This window comes from Callithrix jacchus, chromosome 12 (assembly GCF_049354715.1).
Source record: "Callithrix jacchus isolate 240 chromosome 12, calJac240_pri, whole genome shotgun sequence".
NCBI classification, from domain to species: domain Eukaryota; kingdom Metazoa; phylum Chordata; class Mammalia; order Primates; family Cebidae; genus Callithrix; species Callithrix jacchus.
The window spans coordinates 30,711,068-30,733,654 of NC_133513.1; the positions used below are offsets into that span (position 1 = coordinate 30,711,068).

Here is a 22,587-nt window from a genome sequence, read left to right on the forward strand (position 1 = left end):
TCAGGCCTCTAGAGGCAAACTTCCCTAAGCCTTCATGTTCCAGGTGCAGAGTGACCTTGACTCTGTTACAGTGCATAACATGCTCAAGGACTTAAAACCCCTTTTGTAGCATTACAAAATCATCAGACTTGTATGCTCCTTGAGACTCCCTCTCTCTTGCTGCGCCTAGAATGCAATCTGTAGATAACCACATATTCTTGTTTTGTGAAATGCCCAAACTGCCACTGTTATCAGTCTTTAGAATGATGCACCAGTTCTGGCTCACTGATTGAGTTCCGGCTCACTGATTCACGCCACCATTACTCCACTTCCTCCCCACTTTCACCCCACCATCTGTTGACTGCTCAAAGTGTAACCAATAAATACGGTGGGGAACCTAAGCTTAGGTGGGGAACCTAAGCTCAGGGCCTTCACTGCCTCCATTACAAGTGATGGTCCCTTGCTCCCACTTTTATTCTTAATCTTTTTCTCTTTCCTTTGTTGTCACCAAACTTGGGGTACCAACAGCTGGGGTGTGGGGGCTGGTTCCCTACAGGGACCTGCAGGAGGTCGAGACCATCCTGGCCAACATGGTGAAACCCCATCTCTACTGAAAATACAAAAAATCAGTGTGGTGGTGTGCACCTATAATCCCAGCTACTTGGGAGGCTGAGGCAGGAGAATCGCTTGACCCTGGGAGGTGGAGGTTGCAGTAAGCCGAGATCATGTCTCGAGACTCCATCTCAAATAAATAAATAAAAAAAAATAATGGAGACCTGGCAATTCCACCCTAGGCTTGCACGTTTGTTTTTCTGGTTTTGATTTTCCAGAATTTCAGGGAAAGTTAACCCATCCTGGTTTTTTTTTTTTTTTTTTTTAGATTGCTGGAACCATATCCTCTATAACTTGGGGGGTAATACACACACAATTAAAAATATATATATATAGGAGTCCTCCCTTATCTACAGTTTCACCTTATACAGTTTCAGTACAGTAAAACAATCTGTGCTGAATATATAAATTGAACTTTATCATTTGTCAAAATATGGATTCTAACTCAGTAAATCCAGGTGGAGCCCAAGATGTGCATTTCAGGCCAGGTGTGGTGGCTCATTCCTGTAATTCCAGCACTTTGGGAGGCTGAGGTGGAAGGATCACTTGAGCCCAGGAGTTGTGACAAGCGTGGGTAACAGCAACATCCTGTCTCTACCAAAATTTTTTTTTGAGATGGAGTGGCTCTGTTACCCAGGCTGGAGTGAAGTGGCATGATCTCTGCTCACTGCAACCTCTGCCTCCCAGGTTCAATCGATTCTCCTGCCTCAGCTTCCCAAGTTGCTGGGATTTATAGGTATGTACCACAATGCCTGGCTAATTTTTGCATTTTTAGTGGAGATGGGATTTCACCATGATGGCCAGGCTGGTCTTGAACTTCTGATCTCAGGTGATTCATCTGCCTCGGCCTCCCAAAGTGCTGGGATTACAGGCGTGAGCCACCAAACCAGGTCAATTTTTAAAAATTTTGGTAGAGGCCGGGTGCGGTGGCTCACGCCTGTAATTCCAGCATTTTGGGAGGCTGAAGTGGGTGGATCATGAGGTCAGGAGTTCGAGACCAGCCTGACCAACATAGTGAAACCCCGTTTCTACTAAAAATACAAAAAGATGAGCTGGGTGTGGTGGTGGGTGCCTATAATCCCAGCTACTCAGGAGGCTGAGGCACGAGAATTGCTTGAACCTGGGAGTTGGAGGTTGCAGTGAGCCAAGATCACGCCATTGCACTCCAGCCTGGGCTGGAGGGTGAGACACCCTCTCCAAAAACAACACACAAAAAAAACAAAAATTAGCTGGATGTGGTGGCACACACCTGTAATTCCAGCTACTTGGGAGGCTGAGGCACCAGAATTGCTTGAACCTGGGAATTGGGGGTTGTAGTGACCTGAGATTACACCATTGCACTCCAGTCTGGGCTACTGAGCAAGACCCCATCTCAAAAAAACCCAAAAAACAAAAAACAAAATTAGCTGGGTGTGGTGGCATGCACCTGTAATTCCAGCTACTTGGGAGGCTGAGGCAAAAGAATTGCTTGAACCTGGGAGTTGGAGGTTGCAGTGAGCCAAGATTGTGCTATTCAGACTGGGTGACAGAGTGAGACTCCATCTCAATAAATGAATGAATGAATGAATGAATGGTGGCATGTACCTGTGGTCCTGTGATCCCAGCTGGAGAGATTGAGGCTGCAGTGAGCTGTGTTCCTGCTACTGCACTCTAGCCTGCAGTCCTGGGTAACAAAACAAGACTGTTCCCTGCGCCCTCCCCTCAAAGAAAGCATTTCTGACAGGCTTTCGAGTGATACTGACGCTATTGCTTCAACACTTCTCTTAGAGTAATGTTCTAGAGATTGGCAGAGTCAAATTATTTTTGAAGGGGAACTTGGCTTTGTACGAAACTTTCTTCTTTCTCCCCCCGGCTCCTGCCTCCTGCCCCCCAGCTTTTTTATTGGAGACAGGGTCTTGCTCTGTGGCCCAGGCTGGGGTGCAGTAGCACGATCACAGTTCACTGCAACCTCCAACTCCTGGGCTTAAGTAATTCTTGCACCTCAGCCACCCAAGTAGCTCGGACTATCAGGTACCACCATGTCCAGCTAATTAAAAAAATTTTTTTTGTGGAGACGAGGTGTCACTGTTGTTCAGGCTGGTCTTGAACTCTTGAGCTCAAGCAATCTTTCCCGCTCAGCCTCCCTAAGTGCTAGGATTATATTTCTATATCAACTGTGCTAGCTAGGAGCTAAGAAAAAGTGGTTGTGTGGGTTTTTGTAATAAGCACAGGCCCAGCCAACACTGGCTTCTGTTTTCTTTTTAAGTCTTGTGAAGCTTAAATGGCAAGTTTGAGCAAAAAAGAGGATGCTGTCCTCTTTGTGGGATTTTTGCGGCTGTGGGGAGATCTGGACCATCACGGAGGGTGTCCTCAGCACAGGGATGGGATTTGGTTCCTGCAGGGCCTCAGAGAACCATGGGACAGCCCTTCAGGTGTAAGGGGAAGATGATTTTGAGTTGCTCCTTTACTTTGTTGAATGTCTCTGAAATCCAGTTCTGGGGCTTGGCAGGAATGTTGCTGTTTGCAGTGGCTGCCCTTCAGCTTATCTAGGATGTGTCCCAAGATGCTGGAGTTGTCTGCAGCCATCTGGACTGGGGCTGGGCCTTCCACATCCATGGAGAGAAGCACTGCCAGGACTGGGAGCAACAGAACGAATCTGGGGTGGTACCAAAGGGGCACTCTAGATTGGTCTTGGGATAGCACAGGTGAACAGATACAGTTCTAAGCCTTTGGGGGCCGAGGAGCAGAACTGTCCTAGTGGAGGTGATTGCTAACTCTGAGGTGCACTTGCCATAAGCCAGTTGCTGTTAGGGGATGAGCTGCGACCTGTCACCTCCACTTTACAGAGGGGATGCCCACACAGCTAGTGAGAGGTGGAGCTGGGACTTGAACCTCTCTCCTTTAGCTGTAGAACTTCTGTCCTTTACCACTATGCTGTGCCTGAAATCCGAGGACACTTCTGGTAGGACTCTTTCTTCCACAGCCTAAAGAAAAAGGGAGCCCCAGGACATTTTTTATCTTAGGGAGACTTTCTTGGAATCCCTTCCTTTCCTCAGGCCTGCGCTGGATTTTTGTAGTGACTCTAAGGATGCCTCTCATGCAAGGATGTGTTACCTATGGCCCCATCTCAGGAGAATGATTAGGTTCCTGTGAAGTTTAAAAAAATCTTGTAAGGCCGAATGCGGTGGCTCATGCCTGTAATCCCAGCACTTTGGGAGGCTGAGGTGGGTGGATCACAAGGTCAAGAGTTAAAGACTAGCCTGGCCAACATGGTGAAACCCTGTCTCTACAAAAGATACAAAAAAAATAAAATTAGCCAGGCGTGGTAGTGTGCACCTGTAATTCCAGCTACTTGGAATGCTGAGGCAGGAGAATTGCTTGAACACGGGAGGCGGAGGCTGCAGTGAGCTGAGACTGTGCCATTGCACTCCAGCCTGGGCTACGAGAGTGAAACTCCATATTAAAAAAAAAAAAAAAAAAAAAAAAAAGCCAGGCGAGGTGGCTCATGCCTGTAATCCCAGCACTTTGGGAGGCTGAAGCTGGTGGGTCACGAGGTCAAGAGTTCGAGACCAGCCTGGCCAGTATGGTGAAACCCCATCTCTACTAAAAATACAAAAATTAGCCAGGCGTGGTGGCATGGGTCTGTAATCCCAGCTACTCCGGAGGCTGAGGCAGGAGAATTGCTTGAACCCGGCAGATGGAAGTTGCAGTGAGCTGAGATCATGCCACTGCACTCCAGCCCGGGAAACAGAGCGAGACTCCGTCTAAAAAAAAAAATCCTGTTAGATACTAGAGATACAAAGTAACTGCCATATACTGATTACTTCTTACATGCAAGGCACTTGTACAGAGGTTGAAAAGATGTCTGCATTTAAGCAGGGGAGTGGTGGAGTCCTCTGTGAATGTAGACCAGCACATGGTTTGCATTGCCACAAGACACTGGGAAGAGACTCTGAAACCCAGAGGAACGCATGTGTATGGGCTGTCTGGGGCAGGTAGAAGATGTCAAGGTGTCCAGAGATAAAGGGGCCAGCATGTGTTAGGGCACCAGGTGTGAGCAGATAGTGGTGGGATCATGGGGTGTGTGAGGAGAGGAGAGGTTGCATGGAGTTAAGCGCCAGGCTAGGAGGAGAGTTTAGGTGTTCTATTAAAAATGACAACTGAAGCTGGGTGCGGTGGCTTATGCCTGTAATCCCAGCACTTTGGGAAGATGAGGCGGTGGATCCCAAGGTCAGGGGTTCGAGAGCAGCCTGACCAACATGGTGAAATCCAGTCTCTACTTAAAAATACAAAAATTAGCCGGGCGTGGTGGTGTACACCTGTAATCTCAGCTACTTGGGAGGCTGATGCAGGAGAATCACTTGAACCCAGGAGGTGGAGGTTGCGGTGAGCCAAGAGCACGCCATTGTACTCCAGTCTGGGTGACAGAGCGAGACTCCGTCTCAAAAAAAAAAAAAAAAAAAAAGAGACAGCTGCGCATGGTGGTTTGCACCTGTAGTCCTAGCTATTCAGGAAGCTGGAGCAGGATGATCGTTTGAGCCCAGGGGTTTGAGGCTGCAGTGAGCCATGATTGCACCGCTGCACTCCGGCCAGAGCAACAGATGAGATCATGTCTCCAAAAAAAGTGAGAGTCTGTTCCCATGATCAGTTTGGATTTCTGAGACCCTTGGAGCTACAGGCAGGGAGGATGAAGTAGGAAGCTTGTTGCAGATAAGACATAATTAGAGATAAACCTGGTGGGGCAGTGAGGTCGGAAAGTGGTTGTCTGGTGATTGCTAAGGATAGGATCCAGGGCCTCCTTGGTATCTGCCCATTGCTTTGCAGATCCTCCCTCTTCAAGGCCAGAAAGGATTGGGTGTAAAGTGTACTCAGGAAGTAGCCCTAGATTCCTGCTTCCCCAAACAGCCTCTGGAAGGACCTCAAGTTTCCTGGAGAGAGATACCCATATTTCCCTTTGTGGGCAAAAATTGCATCAAGAAGGCTCACACCTGTAATCCCAGCACTTTGTGCGGCTGAGACAGATGGATCACTTGAGGTCAGGTGTTTGAGACTAGCCTGGGCTATGTGGGAAAACCCCATTTCTACTAAAAATACAAAAATTAGCCAGGTGTGGTGGCAAGCACCTGTAATCCCAGTTACTTGAGTGGCTGAGGCACAAGAATTGCTTGAACCTGGGAGGCAGAGGTTGCAGTGAGCCAAGATCGTGCCTCTACACTCCAGCCTGGGTGACAGAGTGAGCCTCAAAAAAGAAAAAAAATACATAAATAAATGTGTCCGGGCATGGTGGTTCATGCCTGTAATCCCAGCGCCCCAGCACTTTGGGAGCCGAGGTGGGTGGACCACTTAAGGTAAGGAGTTTGAGACCAGCCTGGCCAACATGGTGAAAACTTGTCTATCAAAAACAAAAATTAACCAGGCGTAGTGGCGGGGATCTGTAATCCCAGCTACTTGGGAGGCTGAGGCTCAAGAATAGCTTGAACCTGGGAGGTTGAGGTTGTAGTGAGCGGAGGTCATGCTGCTCCACTCCAGCCTGGGTGACAGAGGGAGACTCCATCTCAAAGAAAAGTTTTAACTGTTCCTTTCAAATGAATGAATAAGCAATAATAACTCCTGAAAAAAATTGCATCAAAAGAGGCAGCTACCACAACTCACTTCCTGAAAATTTGCTTTGGTGGTTGGCATGTTTTTTTGAGCAAAGGGCAACCTATGCCCCTTTCCTCCACAGGATGGGCGGGGTGGAGGGAGTGTTTAAGCCTGCTAGAGCCAGGGCCAGGAGGAGCCATCAAGCGATTTGGTGACTTATGCTCTTCTGTTCTGTATTTAGATAATGCTCTGTCTCTCCCCCTGAAAATTGCTCTAATTTTGCATTTTTCTCCCGTGTAAAATGTGGAAGGTAGGGAAGCTATGAAGACTAGTGTGTTTCTAAATGCCTGGGACAGAGCTGCCTGCCACAGTTTCAGACCCTTTGGTACATGCCTTTTTTAACCTTTGGACCTGGGCCACAGGGTGTTATCTCTAACGGCAAGGATAGACCCTTTAGGGAGCATTGCAAGGTTAGACCCTTTAGGGAGCACTGTAGGAGCACCACCTGGTGAATGAGGAGGGATAGTCCATGGTGATACCAGGAAGGATGGAGGAAGCATCTGCGGTGCGGGAGGCCCTAGGGACACGGAGCTGGAGGGCTGGTCGGCCTCGGAAGCATAGCTGAGCGCTGCACATGCCACCAGGCTAGAAGTAGGAAAACACACAAGTACAAGTTGGCTTTTCATGTATTGTGTATAAAAGCATCAGACCCAGAATGCATTCGCTGGGATTGCAGTGGCTGGGGTGTTGCTGGCGTAGAGCCTCAGCTCTTCTGCTCCAGGTCTTCCACCAGGTAGGACTGGGTCTCCCTCAGGGCCTGGAGGAACAAGTCCTTGCAGTTCCAGTTCCAGGCTGGCGTGAAGCTGAAGAGCTTCCGCATCTTGGTTGGGTTGGTGGGCTCGGCTCGCACTGCCTGGTACTGCTCCTCCGTCAGGACCTTCGCGTAAAGGGCATCCAGCAGCCCCTCAACCTCTGTGACCCTCGCGATAAGCGCAGCCCTGTGCAGGTCTATAAAGTGCTGGCCTGGGGGTGGGAGGAGAACGTGAGTTGGCAGCCAGGGTGTGGGGCCTGTCCCTGCTTAAACGCAAGCCTAGGGGCGGGGCTCCAGGGGGCGGCCCACCAGGACCCCATATGTAGTGGGATGAAGGTAACATGGTCTCCCTTCCCCTGCAGGGAGGAGAGTGGGTGTGTAGGTGGAGTGCGCAGGGTTGCGCGGTCCTGCCCGGCCCCGCCCTACCCTGGCTGCGGGAGCACAGATACTGGCTGTGCGGGGGTGCGGTGAGGCCGGGCTGGGTGTGGCGGCCTCACCTGGCTTGGCTGCTGGCTGAGGAGGGGCCCGGATCCCAGCTGGCGCGGCTCCAGAGCCTGAAAGAAAATGGGTCAAGTAGACATTTTCTCTTCCTGTCTTGGGGCCGGGGTCCCCTTGGTCGGGAGGCAAAGCGCGGGGAGCCTCCTTTCCGGCACAGGAGCTTCGTTTAGGGGTAGGAGGAACAGAAAGCGGAAGAGCCCGAGGGGCAAGCGCTGGTGTGAGTGGAGGGGAAAGATGGGGTGGAGGGGCGGGTGGGGGCGGCTCACCCTGCTGCGTGGCCTCCTGCAGCTGCCCGGCCATCTCCTGCAGGCCCATGTCCCGCAGCACAGTCGCCGCGAGCTCGGCGCCGTAGGCCTCCAGGTAGAAGCTGACCAGCTTGTCGGTGAGGTCCACGGCGTCCATGGGCAGCAGCGCGCCCCGCGGGATGCGCCCGTAGCCCTCGCGCAGCGGCACCGACAGCAGCTTCAGCTTGAACTTCTTGAGCTCGTCGGCGGTCAGGTTCTCCAGCGCATCCAGGATGGCGTCTCGCGCGCGTCCCATGGCTCCTGGATCCCCGCCGCTGCCGCCGCTCGCGCCGCTGCGGCCGCCGACCAGGAGGAAGTCGACTGCGGGGCGTGACCTGGACTCCCCGCCTATCCCCCACTCCGGTCTCCCGACTCCACTCCCGGCCCCTGTTCGTTGCCCTCTAGCAAAAGGCGCTCCCCGACCACGCCCTTGGTCTCTGCTCACCCAGGCCTCTGGATTGGGGCCCCCAGCCGTCACGGGGAGCCAGGATCGCGCCCTCCAGCTGGCCTGCGAGGTGGGACCCGGGAGGGGACCCTCAGAAGGGCTCATGGGTGGCGCCTGCTTGTCTCTGGGCTTGTACCAGCGGGTACAGACCAGAAACCTGGGCTCGCTCTCACTGGGTTTATTGGAGCACCCAGGCTTAGAATCTCATTTCTAGAACTTCGAAATCTCTGCGATTCCCTGAACCTTAGGATCCTCTCCCACAGGTCATAGCATTTTGGAATCATCACAGCTAGAAGCATGAAGCTCCCCCAATTCCACATACTGGGGAGAAATGAGGTGGAAAAAGGGTGGGGAGTGTGCCTATGTCTCTGAGCGTCAGTTTCATTTTCTACCACGTGGGGATGATAACCCTCAGGTGCTTATAAATATTCCAGCATAACAGGGCCAACCTGATGGCTCCAGAAACCTTGCCAGATGCTTCCTAGGGGAGCTAGATTTTGATTCTAAGAGCTGAATTTCTGGGGAAGTGATGACAAGAGCCATTGGTTGAAAACATTCTCAACTGGAGGGATCATACTGTCTGGAGAGCCAGCCACTCTGGTCCCAAGGGCTTGGGATAGCATTGGAGCCTGTGCTGTGTCCAGAATTATTCCTCCTCCTCCTCCTCCTCCTCCTCCTCCTCCTCCTCCTCCTCCTCCTCCTCCTCCCCTCCTCCCTCTCCCCCTCCCCATCCTCCTTCTTCTTCTGACAGGGTCTCACTGTGTCTCCCGGGCTGGAGTGCAGTGGCAGGACCATCACTCCCTCCAGCTTTTAACTCCTGGGCTGAAGTGATCTCCTGCCTCACTTCCCAAAGTGCTGGGATTACAGCAGGAGGCACCATGCATCGCCCTCGATTTGTTCCTAACATGGCTGGGGAGGTCCGCTGGTCTGGCTTCGGTGAGCCTCCCTGGCCTTGTCTTATGCCACACCCTGCTTTCCCTCCATCTCTGAGTGGCAGCCACGCTAGTCTCTCAGTTCCTCAAGTGTGCCAGCCTCCTTTTACCTATCCAAGCCTTCGCATGTGCTGTTCCCTCAGCCTTGAAATCTCTTCTCTCTTTGCCTGGCAAACTTTAGTTCTCAAATTAAATGTCACTTCCTCTGGGAGACCAGGCTTAGAGCTTTTCCCAGGCTAGTTCACAACACCTGCTACGTATCAAATGCTGTGCACTTGTTTAAACCGCTTCTCCCTGCCAGTCTGTAAATCGTGCCTGTTCAGATCATTGTTACTTCCTCAGCATCCAGAACAGGGCCTGACAAATAGTAGGTGCTCAATAAATGGTTTCAGAATGAAGAATGAATGAATGGACCTTGTGGCTCAAGGGAGAATACCAGTAACTGCAAGGTATGCCTTATACACAAGCTCTTCAGTGAGAGGCAGCTTCCAGGAGATTAAAGACCATGAACTTGGCTCTGTGTTGTGCGGTGGCTTGCACCTATAATCCCAGCACTTTGGGAGGCTGAGGTGGGCGGATCACCTGAGGTCAGGAGTTTGAGACCAGCCTGGCCAACATAGAGAAACCCCATCTCTACTAATAAAGTACAAAATTAGCCAGGCGTGGTGCCTGTAATCCCAGCTACTTGGGAGGCTGAGGAAGGAGAATCGCTTGAACCTGGGAAGTGGAGGTTGTGGTGAGCTGAGATTGTGCCATTGCACTCCAGTCTGGGCAACAAGAATGAAACTGCGTCTCAAATTAAAAAAAAAAAGATCATGAACTTGAAGCCATACAGTTCTTAGTTTGAATCCTGACTATTTCCCAGGGGGGTATTTGGAATCCTTCATTTTTTCCTGCTCATCTGGGTTGTAACAATCACTGTTCCTTGTAGTGGTACGACCCTGATATATTACACATTTATTTACTTACTGGACATTTATCCCTCTTTAAAATGTGAACCCTGTGAGCATCGCAGACCTTAACTGTCTTGTTCATTGCTGAATTCCTAGTGTCAAGAATGTACCTGGAAATAGCCAGATGTGGTGGCAGGCGCTTGTAATCCCAGCTACTTGGGAGGCTGAGGCATGAGAATCGCTTGAACATGGGAGGTTGAGGCTACAGTGAGCTGAGATTGCGCCACTGCACTACAACCTGGGCGACAGAGCTAGACTCCATCTCGGAAAAAAAATGTACCTGGAACACAGTAGCTGCTAAGTAGAGACATGGTGAAACCCTGTCTCTACTAAAAATACGACAATTAGTCAGGCATGGTGGCAGGTGCCTGTAATCTCAGCTACTTGGGAGGCCGAGGCAGGAGAATCTCTTGAACCTGGGAGATGGAGGTTGTAGTGAGCAGAACTGTCTTGTGGGGGGAAAAGAAACCAGGATGGGGAGCAGTGCTCTGCTACCTGGTGGAAGCCATTTTTGTTGTTGTTTATTTTGAAGACAGGTTCTCACTCTGTCACCCAGGCTGGAGTACACTGGAGGGATTGTGGCTCACTGCAGCCTTGGACTCCTGGTCTCAAGCAGTTCTCTCACCTTGGCCTCCTGAGTGTCTGGGACTGCAGGTGTGCCACCATGCCTAGCTAGTTTTCTTCTTATTTTTTAAAATAGAGACTAGGTCTCCCTATGTTGTTCAGGCTGGTCTTGAACACCTGGGCTTAGCAGTCCTCCTGCCTTGGCCTCCCAAAGTACTGGGATTATAGGTGTGAGCCACGGTGCCTGGCCTTGATCCCCATCCCTGTAGCATGTAGGCTGGGGTAAGCTGTGTGCCAACATCTCACCATGGGTGGCACTTGTGGTTCAACAGCCAGCATTCCTTGGCTCATGGATATTTATCATGCCTTCTTACTGTCCTTTATTCTTCCAGAATCTCCAACTCCTTTTGTGCACTGTAGCCAGAGAATACATCTTCCTAATCCTGCCCCTGCCTAGCTCAGAGACTGCCCCCCACCCCATGACTCTCCAGTGCCCTCAGATTCAAGTCTCAAGCCTTTGGCTTGGCCTTCAAGGTCTTTGCCAACCTCTTCACCTGCCCCTTCCACCTTACTGACCTCTGAACCTCTGTCCCTGTGGGGCCTGCTCTCTGCCTGACCTCTTTTCCCTCCTGGTCTACTTGGTGAGTTCCTGCCTATCTTCTGATACTCACCAGGCATCACTTCTTGTCTTCTTCTTCTTTTTTTTTTTTTTTAGAGATGAGGTCTCACTCTGTTGCCCAGGCTGGAGTGCAGTGCGCAATGATAGCTCACTGCAGCCTCGACCTATTGGGCTCAAGCGATCCTTTCTCAGCTTCCTGTGTAGCTGGAACTATGGGCACATGCCACCAAGCTCATTTTTAATTTTAATTTTTTTGTAGAGATGGGGTATTGCTGTATTGCCCAGGCAGATCTCCAGCACCTGGGCTTAGTGATCCTCCTGCCTTGGCCTCCCGAAGCACTGGGATTACAGGTGTGAGCCACCACACCCAACCCAGTAGTCACCTCTTCTAATAAATAATATTTCCTTCCTTCCTTCCTTCCTTCCTTCCTTCCTTCCTTCCTTCCTTCCTTCCTTCCTTCCTTCCTTCCTTCCTCCTCCTCCTCCTCCTTCCTTCCTCCCTCCCTCCCTCCTTTCCTCCTTCCCTCCCCTCTCCCCTTTCTTTCTTCTTTTTTCTTTCTCTCTCCTTCCTTCTTTTCTCCTTCCTTCCTTCCTTTCTTCTTCTTTTTTTTTTGACAGAGTCTCACTCTTGTCACCCAGGCTGGAGTGCAGTGGTACGATCTCAGCTCACTGAAACCTCTGCCTCCTGGATTCAAGCGATTCTCCTGCCTCAGCCTCCTGAGTAGCTGGGATTATAGGTGCCCGCAACCATGTCCAGCTAATATTTTGTGTTTTTAGTACAGACAGGGTTTCACTATGTTGGCCACACTGGTCTCTAACTCCTGACCTCGTGATCTGCCCGCCTCAGCCTACCAAAGTGCTGAGATTACAGGCATGAGCCACTGTGCCTGGCTTCTTTCTTTCTTTCCTTCCTTCCTTCCTTCCTTGTTCCCTCCCTCCCTCCTTCCTTTCCTTTTTTTGCAGTTTTTACAGTTTTATCTAAACACAGAACGTGCACAGGAGCTGTCTACTCACTTTCTTCACTGCACAGCCTGGCATTGGGGTTGGTGACTCTGAGGGTCAACGGGGCAGCTCTTTCCACAATGGCGTTGCGGTTCTTGGAGGAAACATTGTGAGCCGTCTCAACACAGTAAGATTTGTTGTCTATCAGTAGCACTTCCAGCTCCTTCACATGTGGACCAGGAACTTCCGGAAGCCACTGGGCAGCATGTGCTTTGTTTTCTTGTTTTTTTTTTTTTTTAAAGAAAAAAAAGGAGTGAAGGAGAGGAAGAAAAAGAGGGAGAGAGAACGGAAATGTTGCTTTATTTTAAAAAATGGGTATTAATAATGGCCAATCAATATTTCATCTAAACCTATGAGTAGGTATGATGTGGTATTGACAAGAATGTATATTTTGTGTATTTAAAGTGGAGAGCTCTATAAATATTTATTAAGTTTACTTGTTCTGGATCTGAGTTTGAGTCCTGGATATCCTTATTAATTTTCTGTCTCATTGAGTCTAAGTCTTTATGTATTTGGGTGTTAGGATCTTTAGCTCTTATTGTTGCATTGATCCTTTTACCACTATATCTTTGTTGCTTTAAAATCTATTTTATCAGAGGCAAGAATTACAACTCCTGCTTTTTATTTATTTATTTATTTTTGCTCTCCATTTAGTTGGTAAATCTTTCTCCATTCCTTTGTTTTGAGTCTTTGTGTATCCTTGCATGTGAAATGGGTCTGGATGTAGCATACCATTGGTTTTTGGGCTGTATCTTTTGATTGGGGGATTTAGTTGATTTAAATTTAGGGTTACTGCCATTTGATGTTAACTGGCTGTTTTGTCCATTCGTTGATGTAAATTCTTCTTTATGTTGATGCTCTTTACTTTTTGGTATATTTTTAGAAAGGCTAATACTGGTTGTTTCTTTCTATGTGTAATGCTTCTTTCAGAAGCTCTTGTAAAGCAGGCCTGGTGGTAATAAAATCTCTGAGTACTTACTTGTTCACAAAGATTTTATTTTTCCTTCAGTTGTGAAGCTTAGTTTGGCTGGATGTGAAATTCTGGGCTGAAAGTTCTGTTCTTTAAGGATGTTGAATATTGGCCCCCACTCTCTTCTGGCTTGTAGAGTTTCTGCTGAGAGATCTGCTGTAAGTCTGATAGGCTTCCCTTTATGGGTAACCTGACCTTTCTCTCTGGCTGCCCTTAGTATTTTCTCCTTCATTTCAACCCTGGTGAATCTAACGATTATGTGCCTTGGGGTTGCTCTTCTTGAGGAATATCTTTGTGGTGTTCTCTGTATTACCTGGGGTTGAATATTGTCCTGCTTTGCTAGGTTAGGAAAATTTTCCTGAATAATATCCTGAAGAATATTTTCCAGGTTGGATTCATTCTCTCCGTCGCATTCAGGTACATCTATCAAACATAAATTAGGTCTTTTCACATAGTCCCACATTTCTTGGAGACTTTGCTCATTCCTTTTTATCCTTTGTTCTCTATTCTTGTCTTCTCGTTTTATTTCATTAAGTTGGTCTTCAACCTCTGATATCCTGTCTTCTGCTTGATCAATTCGAGTGTTTAAACCTGTGCTTCCTTCTCGGAGTTCCCATATTGTATTCTTCAGTTCCATTAATTCACTTATATTCCTCTCTAAATTGTCTGTTCTCATTAGGATTCCGTCAAACCTTTTTTTCAAAGTTCTTAGTTTCTTTACATTGGGCTACAACGTGTTCTTTCAACTCACAGAAGTTTCTTATTATCCATCTTCTGAAGCCTGATTCTGTTAATGGGATTCACTTGTTGATGAGGAACTGTGATCCTCTTTACAGGGAGAGGCATTCTGATTTTGAGTATTCTCAGCCTTTTACACTGGTTTCTTCCCATCATTGTAAATTTATCCACCTGTCATCTTTGTAATTACGAACTTTCAAATTAGGTCTCTGAGTGGACGTCCAAGTTGTTAACTTCCAGGGCCGAAATATGAGCAACCCACTGCGCCAGCCAAAACAGTGGCATTAAGACTGATGGTGCTTTTCTGCCCGGGAATCTGCAGTCTGGCTTCCTTCTTGAGTCCATAATAGGCGACTCTGCTTTCCTGGAGCTCCAAACGTCGGTCAGAAGGGGAACCAGTCCCGTTTACTCTGCACCAACAGCTGCCGTGCCAAGGTGCCAGCAAAACCTCTGTGCCAGCCACAAGAGTCGCACTGGTGACCTGTGGGGCTCCTCCACTGGGAATCTTCTGCTCCGTGAGCGATAAAAATTTGTCTGAAAGTGTGGCGTCCTCTCGTTCTCTGCGCTTTCACTGGGAGCTTCGATCATTAGATGTTAGCGATCAGCCATCTTGGATCGTTCTCCGTTTTCTTGTTGCTCCCATAATCAGTGTTAGGCATCAAGATCTGGCCCTTGAGCCTTCTACGAACCCTGTTGTCAATACTCTGGGTTTCTGCCAGTTACGCTTAATTTTGACATATGTGTCTGACTGGTGCTGGATGAACTTTTTGATTCTCTTTTTGAAGATCTTGGGCTGCACAAGGGGTCTGAGGGTGGCCATGATGCCGGGGAGGAGATGCCTGTCACCTCCATAGGCAGCACTAAGGAAGAGAGCTTCCTTCCTTCTTTCTTTCCTTTCTTTCTTTTCTTTCTTTCATTTCTCTCTCTCTCTTTCTTTTTTTCCTCTCTGTTTTTTGAGACAGGGTCTCAGTCTGTTGCCCAGGCTGGAGTGCAATGGCCTGCTGACCTTGTCCTCCTGAGTGCTTGGGACTGCAGGTGTGCCACCATGCCTAGCTAGTTTTCTTCTTATTAGTCATAGCTCTCTACAGACTTGACCTCTTGGGCTTAAATGATCCTCCCATCTCAGCCTCCCAAGTAGCTGAGACTACAGGTGTGTGCCACTATGCCCAATTTTTGTTATTTTTTATTTTAGACAGAGTCTTGCTCTGTCACCCAGGCTGAACTGCAGAGGTACAATGTCCGGTTACTGCAACCTCCGCCTCCTGGGTTCAAGTGATTCTCGTGCTTCAGCCTCCTGAGTAACTGGGATGACAGGCAGGAGCTATCATGCCTAGCTAATTTTTGTATTTTTAGTAGAGACGGGGTTTTGGCATGTTGCCCAGGCTGGTCTCGAATCCCTTGACTCAAGCAATCCACCTGCCTTGGCAACCCAGGTCCTGGGATTGCAGGCGTGAGCATCATGCCCAGCCCACATGCATTATTTCTAAGCCTTACAGCAATCCCTTTGAGATAGGGAATCGTGGCCCCATTTTGTAAATGAGAAGATGGGTTCAGAGAGGTGGAAGGGCTTGCCCAAGGTCACATTTCAGCCCAGAGCTTGGCACGGACCCAGCCTTGATAAGCCGTTGTAGAATGACACAAGAAGCCTAGAATATAGAATCACTGAAACATGCTCTTTTTACTCTGATAGAATTGGAGGAGCTTTGGGCATATGATCCATTTTTAAATGATCGCCTGGGGCCAGGCGCAGTGGCTCACGCCTGTAATCCCAGCACTTTGGGAGGCCGAGGCGGGTGGATCACGAGGTCAAGAGATGAGACCATCCTGGTCAACATGGTATGGTGCAACCCCGTCTCTACTAAAAATACAAAAATATTAGCTGGGCATGGGGGCATGTGCCTGTAATCCCAGCTACTCAGGAGGCTGAAGCAGGAGAATTGCCTGAACCCAGGAGGCGGAGGTTGCGGTGAGCCGAGATTGAGCCATTGCACTCCAGCCTGGGTAACAAGAGCAAAACTCTGTCTCAAAAAAAAAAAAAAAAAAAAAAAAGATTGCCTGATTCAAACCCTACAACACAGAGCAGGGGTTCCCTTTGCCATGTGGCCTCCTGCCTATATCTCTGGAGCCCTTGTTTGGATGGGGTGGCCTTTGCTTTATGTAAAACAAATGTGATAGCTTTCAATGGAACCTTTGGGGCTGCAGGAAAATGCACTTATGGGAGTGTGTGTGTATGTGTGCGCACGCGCGCTCATTGAGTGTGAGTGATGCCTCTGTCCTCCTCCCAGCCAGCTTCTTTGTGGAGAAGGAGGTGAGCATGTGAGTCCCTGTGGGGTGAAGCTCCCATTTTTTCTGGGCATCACCACCCAGGGTCCTTCCTTTGGGGCTCAGCTTGCCTCTGGCATCTGACCCCAGTCACGTCCTACTGACACACACATTCAGAGGAGATGGGGAAGCACCTGGCTGTGATTGTCATCTGACATCACCTCAGAGCAAGTGTTAGCACTTTGGTAAGATGTCACAGGGAGGCAAGGGACAAGGGACTGGGGAAATGCAGCTGTTTCTCTCGGAGAACTGGAAGCCTCGCTCTTGCAGTAGTTTTGGGTCAGAGCTCGGTGAGAACAAGTGACATTTTTTTTTTTTTTTTTGAGACAAAGCCTCTGTCACCCAGGCTGGAGTGCAGTGGTGTGATCTGGGCTCACTGCATCCCCCGCCTCCTGGTTTCAAGAGATTCTCCTACCTCAGCCTCCTGAGTAGCTGGGATTACAGGCATCCACCACCAAACCTGGCCAATTTTTGTATTTTCAGTAGAGACAGGGTTTCACTGTGTTGGCCAGGCTGGTCTCGAACTCCTGAACTTGTGATCCGCCCCCCCTCAGCCTCCCAAAGTGCTGGGATTATAGGTGTGAGCCACTGCACCTGGCAAACAAGCGAAATCTTTCGGCAGATGCATGTGCTCTGTGAGCAGACTGCAAATGCGTTGTTTTTGTTTTCAAGACAGTGTGGCTCTATCACCCAGCCTGGAGTGTGATGGCACCCTCTCAGCTCACTGAAGCCCAAGCAGTCCTCTCATTTCCGCCTCTTGAGTAGCCAGGACCACAGGCATGTGCCTCCATGCCTGGCACATTTTTGTATTTTTTTGTAGAGACAGGGTTTCACCATTTTGCCCAGGCTGGTCTGGAACTCCAGGGCTCAAGAGATCCACCTACCTTGAACTCCCAAAGTGCCGGGATTACAGGTGTGAGCTACTGCATCTGGCCTGACCCCCATCTTTCTGCATGTGAGCTCCAAGTGCTGAGTTTTGACTCTTGGCAGGAAAGAACCTCCAGTTCTCAGCCCAGGCTCACCTTTGCCCCTGGATTGGAGCCAGAGCGGTTGGTGGAATTAGGATGCCTCCTTCCTGGGTATGACGCCCAACCCCACAATGAAGTAACTCCTTGATTGCTGGAGCCAGATTGCTTTTCCTGGGGCAAGAACGGCTATAGACACTTAGCCCCTATGCCCCATGGCCTCCCTGTAGGATGGTGAAAGCGTTGTTATGAGGGTGCAATGAGTCCAGAATTGTGAAGAACTGGTGCAGTGGCTCACGCCTGTAATCCCAGAACTTTGGGAGGCCAAGGTAGGCAGATCACCTGAGGTTGGGAGTTTGAGACCAGCCTGGCCAACATGGTGAAATCCCATCTCTATTAAAAACACGACAGTTGGCCGGGCGTGGTGGCGGGTGCCTGTAGTCCCAGCTACTTGGGAGACAAGACTCTGTCTCAAAACAAAATAAAATCTGTAATCCCAGCCCTTTGGGAAGCCAAGGTGGGTGGATTGCCTGAGCTTGGGAGTTCGAGACCAGCCTGGGCAATATGGCAAAACGCCATCTCTACCAAAATGCAAAACTTAGCTGGGTGTGGTGGTGCGGACCTGTAATCCCAGCTACTTGGGAGGCTGAGGTGGGAGAATCGCTTAAACTAGGGAGGTGGAGACTGTAGTGAGCTGAGCTGGCACCATTGCACTCCAGCCTGCGTGACAGAGTGAGACTCCATCTCAAAAAAATAAAAATAAAACAATTTACTTGTTGCATCTTTACAGCAATCCACAGTCTTGATGCTAATCCTTGCATGATTCTCACTTTACAGGTGAGAAAATCAGGTTAAGTGACTTGCCCAAGGTCACACAATAAGAAAACTTCAGAGTCAGGACTGGAACCTAGTAGTGGCAGTCACTGCTTCCTAAGCCCTCAGGTGCCAGCACACTGTCCCTGTTTATGTGGCATTCTTTTTCTTTTTTTTGATACAGAGTTTCACTCTTGTTGCCCAGGCTGGAGTGCAATGGTATGATCTCAGCTCACTGCAACCTCTGCCTCCTGGGTTCAAGTAATTCTCCTGCCTCAGCCTCCCAAGTAGCTGGGATTACAGGCATGTGCAACCATGCCTTGCTAATTTTGTAATTTTAGTAGAGATAGGGTTTCACCATGTTGGCCAGGCTGGTCTTGAACCCCTGACCTCAGGTGTTCTGCCCGCCTTGGCCTCCCAAAGTGCTGGGATTACAGGTGTGAGCCACCACACCTGGCCAGGATGGTGTTATTTATCCTCATATTGTAACTGAAGGTGCTGAGGCTCAGAAAGGCAGGTGATTTTCCCAGTGGTGCTCAGCATGAGCTCGTGAAGTTAGCATTCAGGACTTGCTTCTGTAGCGGCTCTGACTGGGGCTTCCTGGCCTCTCTCTGCATTTATCCACTAATCAGGTGCTCTCACCTCCCAAGGCTCTCATTGCTTGAGCTTTTGGGAAGCTCTCCCTTAGGCTGCTTCCTGGGTGTGACCCCAACCCCACCACGAAGTGACTCCTTGATTGTTGGAGCCAGATTGCTTCTCCCGGGGCAAGAAACACCATAGACACTTAGCCCCTGTGCCCCATGGCCTCCCTGCAGGATAGTGGAAGCCTTGTTATGAGGCTTTAGGAAAGTGCTGGAATCTGTCCCCAGTGAGCGATGTAGGTCCCAGGGAGCTTGTAGGGTCAGCCACAGTGGTTCACCACCCGCTTCTTCCCTGCACATGGCTTCTTGTCTCTTCTTGTTCTCAGTCTACTTAAGACAATCACTGTTCCTTCTATGGGTCAGAGGCCAGTCCTGGTCCATCTGCAGAGAAGGATTTAATAGACTATCACCCACCTGTCTTGGATACCTGCTCCTATGAATGACAGCAGGACCTTCAGCCCCCGGCTTGGCAATGATGAAAACTCCAGACGAGATCTAAGTTCCGGAAGTTGAGTTTTTGAGCCTGAGCACCTTGTGGTTTTAGAGACCAGCTCCAGCTATACCCCCTTTTTCACCCTCTTCCTGTTGAACACAAGGCTGAGTCTGAGCTGTCAAGAAAGGAAAAGAAGAAATCAGAGGCTTTTAGCTAGGCATGCTGGAGGATGCCTGTGGTCCCCGTTACACAGGAGGCTGAGGTGGGAGGATTGCTTGAGCCTGGGAGGTCGAGGCTGCAGTGAGCCATGATTGCACCATTGCACTCCAGCCTGGGCAACACAGTGAGACCTCATATACTTAAAGACAAAGAAGGTGGGGACACAAAACTTCCCTGGGTTTCTCAGTGTGCTGGTGAAGAGCACCAGCTTCCTGAGACTTTTCATATACCATGAGAATTATACCTGCAGTCATTTACACAGGTAATTGCTCTTATCCAAAAGAATAATATAACTTTTCACTGGGCACGGTGGCTCACACCTATAATCCCAGCACTTTGGGAGGCCGAGGTGGGTGGATCACTTGAGGTCGGGAGTTCGAGACCAGCCTGACCAATATGGAGAAACCCTATCTCTACTAAAAATACAAAAATTAGCCAGGCATGGTGGCATGCGCCTGTAATCCCAGCTACTTGGGAGGCTGAGGCAGGAGAATCGCTTGAACCCAGAAGGTGGAGGTTGTGGTGAGCCGAGATCATGCCATTGCACTCCAGCCTGGACAAGAAGAACTTTTCTCCTCGTAAAAGGACCAGATAGTTAGAGACTGCACTAGGGCCTAGGTTAAACAAGGTGTCAGGGGCCGGGCGTGGTGGCTCATGCCTGTAATCCAAGCACTTTGGAGGCCAAGGTGGGCAGATCACCTGAGGTTGGGAGTTCAAGACCAGCCTGACCAACATGGTGAAACCGGTCTTTAAAAAAAAACAAGGCGTTAGGCATCTGGCGTAGCTGCCTTCCTAAGCAGGCCAGTAGAAACTCGTGCTGTAACCACCCAACATACAGGAAGGAATGAGTGACTGGGCATGGTGGCTCACCCCTGGAATCCCAGCATTTTGGGAAGCTGAGGCAGGTGGATCACCTTAGGTCAGGAGTTCAAGACCAGCCTGGGCAACATGGTGAAACCTCTGTCTCTATGAAGAATGCAAAAATTAGCTGGTGTGGTGGCACATGCCTGTAATTCTAGCTACTCAGGAGGCTGAGGCAGGAGAATAGCTTGAACTTGGGAAATGGAGGTTGCAGTGAGCCAAGATTACACCACTGCACTCCAGCCTGGGTGACAGAGTGAGACTCCATCTTGGAAAAAAGAAAAAAAAAAAAAAAAGAAAGACAAAAAAATTAAGAACCTGGCCGGGCGTGGTAGCTCACGTCTGTAATCCCAGCACTTTGGGAGGCCGAGGCGGGTGGATCACGAGGTCAAGAGATCAAGACCATCCTGGTCAACATGGTGCAACCCCGTCTCTACTAAAAATACAAAAAAATTAGCTGGGCATGGTGGTGTGTGCCTGTAATCCCAGCTACTCAGGAGGCTGAGGCAGGAGAATTGCCTGAACCCAGGAGGCGGAGGTTGCGGTGAGCTGAGATCGTGCCATTGCACTCCAGCCTCGGTAACAAGAGCGAAACTCCGTCTCAAAAAGAAAAAAAAAAAAAAAAAAAAAAAATTAAGAACCTAAGAGAGAGGCAAAGGGAGAGTCCAAAGGGGAGATTAAGAGACTGAAACAGAAACAGCAATTCAGAAATTCATACTGAGAGAGACAGAGAGCTGTTGAGAGAGGAAAGAGTAAAACCAGGGAAAGGTTTGAGGGAAGCTAAGAGAAAGATGGAGAAGCCAAATGAGAGAGATGGAGTTTGCAAGCTTATTCATTCACCTAGTATCTGTGGAACATGTACTGTGTGTCACATGCTTTATTCTAAGCTGGAGACAAGCAGTAAACACAATTTCTATTCTGTAGGAAGAGATAGACAAGAAACCAGCAAACAAGTGGAATGGTGGCGTGCTAGATGGTGATAAATGCTATGGGGAGAAAGAAGGTCAGAAAGCGAGGTGTTGGGGAGATAGGAGGTTTAAAATCAGGGAGTTGGGAGAGGCTTTGTTGGAAAGGTGACATTGAGCAAAGTCTGAGGGAGGAAAAAAAGGAAGCCACGCAGTATCTGGGTTGGAGAGTGTTCTAGGCAGGGGAGACGGCAAGTGCAAAGTCCCAGATGCCAAGTGATCAATGGGGAAAGGGGTGAAAAACGGGTCAGAGTGATTAATGGGTTGTACCAGATAGAGCATTGTCGGCCACAGTGAGCACTTTGGTTTTTATTCTAGATGAAATTTCTTTCTTTTATTTTTTTATTTTTATTTTAATTGTTTTTGAGACAGAGTCTTGCTCCATCACCCAAGCTGGAGTGCAGTGGCGTGATCTCAGCTCACTACAGCCTCCAGCTCCCGGGTTCAAGCGATTCTCCAGCCTCAGCCTTCCAGGGAGCTGGGATTACAGGCACTTGCCACCACACCTGGCCAATTTTTGTATTTTTTTTCTTTTTTTTTTTTTTAGTAGAGATGGGGCTTCACCATGTTGGCAAAGCTGGTTTCGAACTCCTGACCTCAGGTGATCCTCCTGCTTCCGCCTCCCAAAGTGCTGCGATTACAGGGGTGAGCCACCATGCCTTGCCCTTTAAAAAAAAAAAAACTAAAGGGCCAGGCGCGGTGGCTCAGGCCTGTAATCCCAGCACTTTGGGAGGCCGAGGCGGGTGGATCACGAGGTCAAGAGATCAAGACCATCCTGGTCAACATGGTGAAACCCCGTCTCTACAGAAAATACAAAAAATTAGCTGGATATGGTGGCGCGTGCCTGTAATCCCAGCTACTCAGGAGGCTGAGGCAGGAGAATTGCCTGAATCCAGGAGGCAGAGGTTGCGGTGAGCCGAGATCGCGCCATTGCACTCCAGCCTGGGTAACAAGAGCGAAACTCCGTCTCAAAAAAAAAAAAAACTAAAAGTAAAATTGGGAGACATCACATGAGGTCAGGAGTTCGAGACCAGCCTGGCCAAAATGGTGAACTCCTGTCTCTACTAAAAATACAAAAATTAACCAGGTGTGGTGGTGGGTTCCATAATCCTTCCAGCTACTTAAGAGGCTGAGGCAGGGGAATCGCTTGAACCTGGGAGGCAGAAGCTGCAGTGAGTTGAGATCATATAAGTGCATTCCAGCCTGGGAGTCAGAGTGAGACTCAGTCTCACATACACACAAAAAAAGTGAAGGTAAAATAGTTTTTTTTTTTTAATAATTTCAACTTTTCTTTTTTATCTTTATTTATTTTCTTGAGACAGGGTCTCACTCTGTCACCCAGACTGGAGTGCAGTGTACAGTCTCAGCCCACTTCAGCCTTCGCCTCCCAGGTTGAGGT

General features: G+C 49.2%; 1 protein-coding gene across 1 annotated transcript; it reads right to left on the bottom strand.

Annotated features, from left to right (window-relative positions):
- Positions 1-6,821: 6,821 nt before the first annotated feature.
- PYCARD (PYD and CARD domain containing) lies at positions 6,822-8,071 on the bottom strand. Its single transcript, XM_035267470.2, has 3 exons — positions 7,729-8,071; positions 7,462-7,518; positions 6,822-7,176 (listed from the first exon to the last, which is right to left on the bottom strand). Exons 1-3 carry the CDS (start codon positions 8,000-8,002, stop codon positions 6,917-6,919), a joined length of 591 nt encoding a protein of 196 aa, XP_035123361.2. The 5' UTR covers positions 8,003-8,071; the 3' UTR covers positions 6,822-6,916.
- Positions 8,072-22,587: the final 14,516 nt, after the last annotated feature.